A 12,060-nucleotide genomic window follows, 5' to 3' on the forward strand; every position below is an offset into this window, starting at 1 on the left:
TTCTCATGATTAATTCATCATTTTCATATGAATGATTCTGAATGTGGATATGCCTAGGTGGTAGAGCTACCAAAGCAAGGAAAGGCAAGGTGTAAATCGGAAATATCTGGACAGAGTTTTAAAAACATTCCCTCTTGTTCTTGAGAATCTGACATTTTAGGAAGTTGTGACAGGGGAAACATAACTGTCCATGAATGTATGAAAGACCTCTCATTGTGATTCTTGAATAGCATTTCAACAATTCTATCTTCAGTCTCAATTTGATATCAACGACCAAAATTGGGCTTATTTTTCATAAATAATTTGACTTAATCTGCAATTCCTGAACTTTCATCCCTGAATCATTAATATTAATTACTGAGTGCATAAAAAGATAAATAAACTACTCCATTAGGTTCATTATCTTAATCTGTGTCTCTTTGGGTGGCCAATGACATGTGCTTTAAAAAATTACATTTGCTTAATATACACAACTCATATAAAATGTATGTAAACACGAAGAAAATAACTAATTCTTTCATATATAAGAGTCCTCTAGTACCCAATAAAATGGTTCTTTTAAAAGACATACCCAATATATAACAAAGGAAAGCAGAAAGCAATATATATGTATGTATACATGTATACACAGATTTATGTAAACACAAGAAAACCTGATATAATTCAATTAATAATAATAAAGGCTTTAAATCAAGAAGTATAACCAGAGAAAAATTTCATAGTGGTAAAAGGCTCAGTACACTAAAAACATGTAACAAATATTAATTTATATGCATATAGTAAAACAATTTCAAATACATATGGGCAAACTGAAAGAAATAAGAGATATAGACCAATATGTTAGGAGAATAAGCAGACACAAATATGAGTAAGGATACAGAAAATTTTAAATAAGACAAATGCCAATTTGAATAATATGTTATTCATTGAATAATAAAATATGAATGAATCTTACATGTTATACAATCACAAATATCATGCTAAAGAAAAGAAGCCAGACACAAAAGAGAAAATATTGCATGATTCCCCTGACAAAAATGTTTACCAATGGTAAGAGCCATCTGTGCCTACAGAAGTCAGGGTAGTGGTTAACTTTAGAAGGATGGTGATTAGGAGGGGTCACACAAAAGGGAGGTCCTGAGATTCTGGTAACTTTCCACTTATTCATCCATTTGAGGGTTATAAGGATGTACCATGTTGTGAACATTTATTAATGTGTACTTTTTTTCTGTTATGTTTTACTTCTAAAGCTTCATATATACTTCTCTAACACAATGCCTAACAGGAAAATAAAGTAGAAACATTCTGATGTAACTCACCAATTCATTTCGCTCATCTCCAAGCAAAGTATTCCTGTCTTCTAATTTTCTTATAGTGGCGTTCAATTCAGCTATTCTCTTCTGATTTCTTCTCAAATCCTACCGATGAAAATTAAAATGGTTATTTCCTTGATAACACTTTTCACTTTTGGAATACTGCTCATAAAATTAATTGGCACAGTTCTCTTTACTGAGAGTAAAATATTCTCTTATTTAGAGAAGAATAATTATCTACTTTTCCCCCTAATATTCGTGGTTTGAATTTAGGAGAAATCCTGGTTGAAATTACAAATGAATTCCCTTGTAGCAGTTACACCCCAAAGGCTGGGCTCATGGGCAGGGGAGCAGAAGGCTGAATCAGCCTTTCAGAGCTGTGTCCTCCGAGACCATGGTTCCGTTGTAATTACATGAGATCAAGGAGCAACCCTTGTGTCGTGGATGCATCTTGCTCCCCACTGCTTACACAGATCTACTGCTATTCCACGTAGCCAAAGAGGGGACTGGGTAGGAGCTGGGAATGGGCTTGTAAAGTCCTGCATATCCCTGGAGAAAAGGTCAGAGTGAGAAAAGGTCACTGTGTGACCTTCATGTATAAAAAGCAGCAGTTGGACCCGCATGGGAGACCAGGAGAAGCACCTGGCTCCCAGCTTTGGATCAGCGCAGTGCGCTGGCCGCAGCACGCTGGCCGCAGCGGCCATTGGAGAGTGAACCAGTGGAAAAGGAAGACCTTTCTCTCTGTCTCTCTCTCTCACTGTCCACTCTGCCTGTCAAAAAAACAAAAAACAAAAAACAAAAAACAAAAAAAACAGCAGTTGGTAGGAGAGGCTCTGCTGGTATATTTTTACCTAGTGCAACTGGCTTTCCTACTGACAAAACTGCCACAAATCACTTTACACACAGCAATCATGGCTTGCCTCTCAGCTAGTCCATAGGATTATTAGCATATGCTTGCAATTTTATTATCATCTTACATTTTGTTGGTGCAGTATTGTTGACACAGCAATTTCACACCTATTGTATCTCTAGAGTCACAGTACTCTCCAAGAGTCAGCAGAATGGGTAAAAATCAGGGAGGCTGTTACCTGTTTCAGGTTTCATGTTTAGAATCAATAAATCAAATATAATACACATATATGCTATTTTCTCCACAAGTATGACACATTGCAGGTGTCAGTGATAGAACCAAAGCATACATCTGCTAAATCCTAGATCAGTACTGTCTCTACCTCCCGCCAGGATATATATATATATATATATATCTTGACTATATATATTCTTGAATACCAATTCTTGAATTATTCATCACTTGGTACTAAGTAGTACTTTAGTAGAACTCATCTCTGTTCTTAAATAATACATTTTCATCTTTTTAGCAGCTAATAACTTGAAAGGTATAGATGTGTTAGCAAACTACAGACAAGCCCTATTCCATCATCGTACTTTTGAAAATAATTTCTTATATAAAGTGTTGAACATCAAGGGAAATGAGTGGCAAGTTCAATAAGACTAGAAGCTTTCACAGGATGAGCATAACCGGTTTAGTTTCTCATACAGTTATACATTTTGATCCCTTTAAATGATAACCTCCTTTATCAATTTCTAACCCAATTGTTCGCATAAGGGAAAATGATTATTCTTGGCAAGAGGTAAAATATTTCCATCTAATTTATGATTCTTATAATAGACTTAAACTGGAAAGGTATTGCTTGCCTAGAAAATTCTATGAGGGATTTAAAGAGAGCCATATTTTTCACGTGATCTACTAATGCAGCACAGACCACTTTTGCTGTCTATCAGTTTAGAAAACCCTCTTCCCAAGATACTAGCTGGTGGTATAATGGGAGGTAAAATTGATTTCTTTGTAGTAAAATGAAAAGTGCTTAAGTGAAAAGAAAAATTTGGAAGCTAAATAAAAGATGACTCCTGAGTTCTGAACTTCAACTTGGACAGACTTACAGGACTGCCGCAATGTTCAGAGCCGTCTCCTGCCCTTCCTGGGATTTCCCGTTTCGGACTGCTCATGTTACACTCAGCCTCCTTGACGAGAAAGAGTTGCTCATCCAAAGCCTCCTTCTGCAGCTGGAGTTTCTGTACATAGCCTGTCTGGGTCTCCAGTTCCTTTTCCAGCGAAAAGATGATCCTGTCCTTGGCTTTGATTTCATCCATCTGAATTAAACGAGACCCAGAATATTCTTATTTAGCAATGCTGTGAAGAAATGCATTTTCATAGCGGTATGAGTTTAACTTCTTTCTTCTAAATGAAATCAGGAAAAAGTGGACATAACAAGTGTACTCAATTCATGAATACATTGAGCAACATTGTGAAATGAACGGCTGTTGAGGTTAATTAAATGTCAAGGAGAGTCATTTTTCTCTCTACCATATCCTGTGTAGATGTTTTCATTCAGTAGATTGCTTGAAATGGTCTAGGCTGGTTAAATACAGAAAGCAAAGGCAAACTTTAAAATAGGTTATTAGTGTAGATAAAGACAGACACTAAATACACCACTACAATGTTTCCTAGCACATTTGTGTTGCTTTCTCTTCAAGGGGAGTGGACATTTGAGTTCAATTCAAGTAACAGCTGTCACAGTTAGGCCACTTGCAACTGAAGAAACTGCAGAGTTCCCAATGACTGAGTCATCTCCTAAGACTACCATGTTTGTGTTCAAGTAGTGAATTTGGAGAGGAGTCCATCCATGGGTCATGTCATGTGGCTCTTTCCACTCCCATTCATATTGTACAGCAGCCAGCTTTTAGCAAACATTCTGCCCTTATGCTCAGAAAATGATGGTTGGGACTCGAACAGGGATGGCAAAACGGGGCTATATTAGACACTATCTCCCCTCCTTCATCTGCGGGATATATGTAGTGATTCCAACACTCATTTCTGCTAAGCCTGATCATGTCCTCAAAAATATTTCTCAAAGCAGAGCCAAAGGCATTGGATACCAACTGATCAGCGTTCCACTGCCATGGAACCTTTCTGCCATTCCTGGATGAGGGATAACAAAGTGACTGTAAAATAGACAGCCCGGTCATTGACAGTAACATTTCTTCTCATTTTACTGTATTCTATGCAAATATTCAATATGCAAATAGGGAAAAGATATCCAATACAGAGAAAATTTTACCATTTTCCTATTTCTCAAAATAATTCTTTACAACAATTCACTTTGTATAAATCTTTGTTGTGCTGTTTATACAAGAAAAAATATTTGAGGCAGAAATTACATTACATAGTTTCATATTTTCCAAATATCTGTGAGCTTTTGCCACCAAGTCACAAGATTAAACTTTAGGTCAATTTTGGGAGGGCATTAAATTCTACATGATCCTATGGTGTCATCTGATAATTTGTAAATGATCATTACTGTCCTGTTAATTCTGGAATACAAATATCACTTCTAGTTTGTATCTCTTTGCAGTGAGTCCACTCCTATTCTTAACTGGGTAATGCATTTTTCTGTCAAACCTGTCATCTATAGTGTTATATACATTTTAATTTAGCACCCAATCTGCCTGTTCCTAATTGATTCTGATGTATCCTCCCCGACTGAGCTCGATTCCATTACTTCCCACATAAACACTCCGATCATCACCATCATCATAACTGAAATATATCCATCTTTTAGTATATTTAAAGCACTAAAGTGAGAAATTTACATACTTCATCTCATTTCAGAGCAGTCTTATTCAGTAGATTCTGTTATCACTGTGTTATAGATGACGACAGGTGACCTGAAAGGTTTAAAAGCTGGCTCCAGGGAGCAGGTGCCTGTAAAGCACACTGAAGTGCCTAAGCTTGATTCTTGGCTCCAGCTACTGCTTGGAGCTTCCCACCTGAGAGTTAGTTGATGCTGACTCAAGTAGTTGAGTCCTCTCTGCCTCTCAAATTAAAAAAAAATTAAAAACACCAAAAATGTTGGTGGTAGTCATCTGCTAGTCAGTATTGAAACCTGATTTTTTAATTCACTCTTGTGATACTAGAGGCCTTTCTCAGGCACTATGCTCCTCTTGCCTCAAGATTACCCATCTTCCAGCATTTTCCATGCTGGTTTTCAGTGGAGTACCTTAGTAATTATTATTGTGGTAATTCTATTGCATAGTGGTTATAAGCATGCTCTCTCACCTCAGAATACTGAATATTGACCAAAGTTATATTTCATTGATGGAAAGGGATGCATACCAGAATTCTCTGAGGGAACCTCCTAAACAGAACAGCTCCCATTTCCCTCCCTTCCAGTTACAAAAATGGAATTAGGGCATGGGGTAGGAACAGGATAAGGAAGAATGAAAAAATGAATACGAGTACATCTGTTTTATTGAAACAGTTGTCTATGTTATTCTGTTTTTACCCAATTTTCAAACCCCTTTTAAAGTGGCTTAACTTTTAAATTGTCACTAAGAGGGATTTTCTGGCTACTTAATGTATGCTTTGATGAAATGATGTCACGGAAACAATTTACAAATCAACAAGGGAACATATTTGCAGATTTTATATTGAAAGCCCTTAAGAATCAAAAATACTTAATGCAAAGCTTCCTTTTTCATTACTTACCTGCTGGCTTCAGAGTTCACAGTCTTGATTCTTTCTTCATCAGTCATTATTGTTTCCGAAACCAAAGGCAGGGCAGAACCAATATGTCTGCACTGTGTTTGGTCTTTATTATCGAAAAAATACAATAGAATGAGCTGCAGATAAAGCATGCAAAGTGTAGCAAAGGCAACATTTCACAGTCACATTGTACTGCAGTGCAAAGAACATTATACATCCTTAGTTTTTGAAAGTGTTCCATGATAACTACTTTGAACTTAAAATTGAAATCTTAGAGATATCATCCAAGGGACATAATGGAAATTCTTCAAAAACAATTACTTCAATTACTTAGCATTGCTTGACACATGAGGGAAAGTATAGTTTCTCTTAAAAAGATACATTTTCTAGTGAAGTAGAAAGTACATTCTAACAGGTGATGGCTTATTTGATAAGTTAAAACTAAACTTTAACTAATGCTGAATATCTGAGTATAGTAAATATAAAGGTTTCTTTTAAAATAGCTGGGCAATTTCAAATTAGGGCATTACAGCTTTCAGACAATTGTTCCATTTGTTTTGTTTTTAAGCATGGTAAAAAAAATCATGTGACTTTTGGCTATTTGTTAAAAGGAAGGCAACTTTAGGGGTTGAAGTAAGTCTTGGAAATTGTGAAAAGCAAAAAAGTTACTTAGGAAGGACACACAACTTAAAATTTATAATGGTTCCTGTTGTAAGTGGCCCATGTTTATTTTGGGGAAAAGACCAGTTTTTAAAATGACTAGGGATTTTGTGTCTCTGTGTCCTGTTTCCAGATAGTATTCTTGGAAAATCGAATGGCAAATCACTTGAGATATTCACAGTGGCTGCCATTTTCACACACAGGGAAAGCTGTAGCTACTTTGCTATCCCCCGTAAAACATCCAGTAACACTTTACAAATGGAAACCCCACAAAACAAGCTGACTTCTGAGGAGCACATAATTTAGAATATTTTTGCAGATATCCAGGAATGTAGGTGTTTTCTCCACACATGTGGTCTGGGAGAACCTCGAGTTCATTTGAGAAAGGCGATTCCAAAATTGCTTACATTTGCAATCCATTTTTGGCCTGCCCTTAGCTTTCCTTAGATCTCCCTCCCTCCCTAGTGATCTAGTTTGTATTTTAAATACAGCACTAGACAAAAGTGTGCACTGTTTATTAGCATCCACTAACAAGGAAACACCGGAAAAATAAACCCCACAGCATTCTGAAACCTGGACAGAAGGTGGTTCTGCCTGGGGCCGCCAGGATTACTAACCAGCCTCCGAATATCCCGCTCGGACTCCCACTTGATCTTCGAGATGGCTTCTTGGTGGGATTGGTGCTCACTCCTAAGGTCCCCGGCCTTGATCTTATCCGCTTGGATCATATTGCTCAGAGCCTCGTCCACCTGCTTCTTGGCTGTTTTCAGGTCCGCAATTTCCTGTAAGAGCTTAAGGCGCTCTGCATCAAACAGTTTCCGGGCCTCCTCCCGGGCCTCAATGGTGAGCGCTGTCCTTACTTTGTCGCTGCTGCCGTCCCGTAGAGCACACAGGGCCGACTTGAGCCTCTGGATCTCTCCGTCCCGCACCTTCACTGTCCTCGACATCTCCTGCTCGTGCTGCTTGATGAGATTCTCCCGCACGGCTTGCAGCTCCTTCATCTTCTCCTCATGGAGCTTGGTTTTGAGTTCTGTCACCAGCACCGTGTGCTTGCGCTGCTCCAGCTCACGGATCCTCTTGGCTTCTTGTGTCTTCTCTCTTTCAAGCTTGGATACCTGAAAGTACAGAGGCAAAAGGATGAAAAAAAAAATAAATGACCCTCAAAGGCAAGGTGTGTTCCTAGGCAGGATTGGCAGCGCTGGCTGCTGTGATGGCTTAATTCTCCTCTGTTTTCAAATCCCAGGCCCCTGTGCGCTCCCAGGCAAGGGTACCACGGGGCATGCAGTTTGTGGAAAGATGAAATGCCCTCTAATCCTCCGCCTTGCGGTGCCGGCACACCGGGTTCTAGTCCGGGTCGGGGTGCCGGATTCTGTCCTGGTTGCCCCTCTTCCAGGCCAGCTCTCTGCTGTGGCCCGGGAGTGCAGTGGAGGATGGCCCAGGTGCTTGGGCCCTGCACCCCATGGGAGACCAGGAAAAGCACCTGGCTCCTGCCTTCAGATCAGCGCGGTGTGCTGGCTGCAGCGCGCCGGCCGCGGCGGCCATTGGAGGGTGAACCAACGGCAAAGGAAGACCTTTCTCTCTGTCTCTCTCTCTCACTGTCCACTCTGCCTGTCAAAAAAAAAAAAAAAAAGAAGAAATGCCTAGATTGTAGATTGTTTATTTGACTTTGTTCACACAAATATTTGATGTTCTCAGGATTTCCTAGTCCATGTGTGGTCAGCACACATGCAGCACAGGCAGTGTTCAGAAGCTTACTAAATACAGCTCTAGACGAAAAGTGTACACTGCTTATTATCCTCCACTAACGGAAAGAATCCCGGGCCCCAGCCTAGACCTATGAATGAGAAGGGGCATTTTCACCAATCCCCGGGCGACTGGTATGCGCATTAATGTTAAGAAGTATTGCTAACGGTTTTCTGCCTGGTGGGGAGGAGTTCAATATAGATCATCTAGAGGGCCCATTAGACTACACAGCCTTAGCTAGGTCCCAGCTGATACACGTGAGCATCTCAGAATAGCTCAGGGTTTGATATTGTGATCAGGCTCATAAATCAGTGCCTGGGGTATGTTATAAATGATTCCCCTCCTTTTCTTGTGGGGAAGGGGAAGGGAAAGTGCTACAGCTAAGCAGGAAGGTGGAAAATGAAGGCAATGGGGATAGCCTCACTTGTCCTTTTCCTGGTATGGCAACTCAGTTCCAACACACACACACACACACACACACACACACAGCAATAAAACCCAGTAAGTAAAAAAGGGGAAAACATCCCTGCTGCTCCTTGGGGTCCTCTGTCTGATAAAGGACTTGGGTGGCTGTAGTTCCTTTCAAGGTGGTGGTTTTTTGTGCATGCTCCTCAGATGCCTCCTTGTATCTCCTTCTCCGCCCCCCCCACCCCCCACCCCGAGCCATTGTTCTTGCTGCAGCCCAATCCAACACTCCAACTAATTGAGCAGAATATTCCTTTTTGCTTTCCAAGAATTCTAGTTAAAAGTTCTGGGGCTGGCAATGTGGTGTAGCTTGTAAAGCCAATGCCTGCAATGCCAGTATATTGTATGGACGCCAGTTCAAGTCCCTGCTGCTCCACTTCCAATCCAGCTCCATGCTAATGCTCCTGGGAAGGCAGCAGAAGATGGGTCAAGTGCTTGGACCCCTGCACCCATTTGGGAGACCTAGAAGAAGCTCCTTGCTCCAGGCTTCAGTCTGGCCAGCCCTTGCCTTTGAGCCATCTGGGGAGTGAACCAGCATATGGAAGGCCAATCAATCTCTCTATCTCTGCCTCTCTCTCTCTTTCAAATTAATAAAAAATAGATCTATTTTTAAAAAGTTCTTCTGTGTTTTGTTACATTTTTAGTGATAATACAGACCTGCTGATGGATTACTAATGATGCTACCTGTATCTGGCTCACTCAGTCTCTGATTCGGTAGATAAGGACAGGTCCCTAGTACTAACAGCTTAAAAACACTCCTGGTTATCCTGTTCTGTTGTCTCCCTCCCTCATCTTGCTGTCTGTCTCTATGTGTGTTTTCTCTCTGTATCCCTCTGTTCGTTTTCTCCCCTGCATACATACACACAGCAAGTAGAAAAAGAGAAAAGTAGTTAAGAGACTTTCTAGCTTAAAAAAATTAAGATTAAAACTCCCTATTGAAACCTTGTAATTATCACGTAAAGTGTCCACTATTTTACTTACCTTAGTGGTTCACCTACCTTTAGGCAGAACACTATTTTCCAAGTACTCACAGCATCCTGCAAATATTTCCTTTTGAAAGCACAGAGATTATCCCTATGAAGGTTGTTCTAAAAAGAGCTCAGAGCACAAGGGAGCTCGATGTGGTATGCAGCCAGGCACCCTCACAAGGCTGTCCTCTGGTCTCCTGGATGCCTATTCTGTGACATGTGATAGAGCTGTGCTGTCCAACAGGTAGCCACCACCACACTGCACACTTGGAACATCAAAAGTTTGAATGGAGATTTGTTCTAAGGGTAAAACACATTACAGATTTTGAAGACTTAGTGTGAGCTAAGGAATGTAAAATATGGGAAGGGTGTTTGGTGTGGCAGTTGGGATGCTCTCTTATCAGAGTGTCTGGTTCAAGTTTGCACTCCTCTGCTTGCGATCCAGCTTCCTGGAAGGCTACAGGTGATGGCTCAAGTAGGTCAGGCCCTGCCACTCATGTGGGAGAACTGGATGGAGTTCCTGATCCTACGTTCAGTCTGGTCCAGGCCTGGCTGCTGCAAGCATTTGGGTAGTGAACCAGTGAACATAAGATTTGTCTACCTTTCAAATAAAATGAAAATATATAAAAATTTTAAAATGAATGTGAAAGATATGATTAGTCATATTTATGTTGATTATATAAGAAACTATTATTAAAACTAATTCTGTTTCTACTTTTAAAAATCATAACTATATGAAATCTAGAACTCATATATGGCTTGCATTTATGGCTCACATCTTAGTTCTCTTGGACAGCACTGTTCTTGAGTTCTGAGGGGCTCATTTGCTGAACCTAACTTGCCCCCACACTGCTGGTGATAATTCTCTCAGGAAAGCCCCATTCTGGTTTTATTTACGTGCCTGCTCAAAAGCCACCCAGGGCCCCTATTTCCTGTGGAATAAAATCGCAGCCTCTCAGCTTCATCTTTCAGCCTCTCACAGAGGTGTTGCTGGACTTTCAACTCTCCTTTGCCCTTCCCTCACCTGCCCTCTGTCAGAGATAGGGGATTCAGCCTTTCTCTGCTATACCATTCGCTCTCCCATACCTGGAGTTTCCTCTTCTGAACTGCCCCTTCCAGGTCTCACTGACAAGCTGGGTCATCCTTTCCTGCTTTGTCACCCCAACTGCGCTGAACAAACCCCACTTTTCTTGCCTTTGTCTTCCCAGCACACTCTGGGAGCATCTCTCTGCTGATTCTTCCCCTGTTTTTATTTATACTATTTTTTTGGACACATGTCTGTTCTCCTGAACACCCCTTCTAACTCTAGCCCAGATTGGAAACTCCTAAAAAATCACCAAAGAGCCCTGCTCATCAACAGGGACCCAGGGGCTGCCAGCACAGCACACAATAAGGAGCAGAAGGCATCACAGGGGGTGAGTCAGTGTGTTTTCCAGGCTAACCCATAGCCAGAGGAAAGAATCATATATCCTATCTCGTGGCTAAGAGAACACAGTCTTCTGGAGTTACCAGAGCGGCCTCTCATCTATCCCTTCCCTGTATACAACAAAACAAGCATCTCCTAACATCAGGACCTCCAGCTCTCCTCTTGATGTTTCCTTTGGTGCATTAGTGGGCACAACCTTGAGCTTTCCATTCTTTTAGAGTCAATGGAAGTGGGCATCTTTCGGGCCAGAGGTGAGAAAACTATAATCCATGGACCAAATCTATCCTGCCCTCTATTTTTATGAATAGTTTCACTGGAAAATAGCCTTGCACATAACTTACAGGTTGCTTACGACTGCTTTTGTGCTATAATGGAGTTGAGTAAGTTTGCAGAAACTTTCTGGCCCACAAAGCTTAAAAAATTTACTATCTCGGCCGGCGCCGTGGCTCAATAGGCTAATCCTCCGCCCTGTGGCGCTGGAACACTGGGTTCTAGTCCTGGTTGGGGCGCCGCATTCTGTCCCGGTTGCCCCTCTTCCAGGGCAGCTCTCTGCTGTGGCCCGGAAGTACAGTGGAGGATGGCCCAAGTGCTTGGGCCCTGCACCCGCATGGGAGACCAGGAGAAGCACCTGGCTCCTGGCTTCGGATCAGCGTGGTGCACTGGCTGCAGTGTGCCAGCCGTGGTGGCCATTGGAGGGTGAACCAACGGCAAAAGGAAGACCTTTCTCTCTGTCTCTCTCTCTCACTGTCCACTCTGCCTGTCAATAAATAAATAAATAAATAAAAATAAAAAAATTTTACTATCTCACTCTTTACAGAAAACATTTACTTATTCCTGTCATAGAGAGTACATTTTTGAGGGGAGGGACCTTATTATTTCCCATTTAGAAACTCTTTAAATTTACCTTTCACATAAGACAAT

General features: G+C 41.1%; 1 protein-coding gene across 3 annotated transcripts in view; it reads right to left on the reverse strand.

Moving 5' to 3' along the window:
* The window catches only part of JAKMIP2 (janus kinase and microtubule interacting protein 2), a 200,710-nt gene that overhangs the window by 55,903 nt on the left and 132,747 nt on the right, over positions 1-12,060 (reverse strand). For all 3 annotated transcript variants that reach the window (XM_008255199.3, XM_051844377.2, XM_002710292.4), the window contains exons 3-5: positions 7,155-7,652; positions 3,276-3,485; positions 1,320-1,418 (exon numbers count right to left, since the gene is read on the reverse strand). In XM_008255199.3, coding sequence (XP_008253421.1) covers positions 1,320-1,418; positions 3,276-3,485; positions 7,155-7,652 — 807 coding nt within the window. The remainder of the gene's footprint in view (positions 1-1,319; positions 1,419-3,275; positions 3,486-7,154; positions 7,653-12,060) is intronic.

Source organism: Oryctolagus cuniculus, chromosome 6 (assembly GCF_964237555.1).
Source record: "Oryctolagus cuniculus chromosome 6, mOryCun1.1, whole genome shotgun sequence".
In the NCBI taxonomy this organism is placed as follows: domain Eukaryota; kingdom Metazoa; phylum Chordata; class Mammalia; order Lagomorpha; family Leporidae; genus Oryctolagus; species Oryctolagus cuniculus.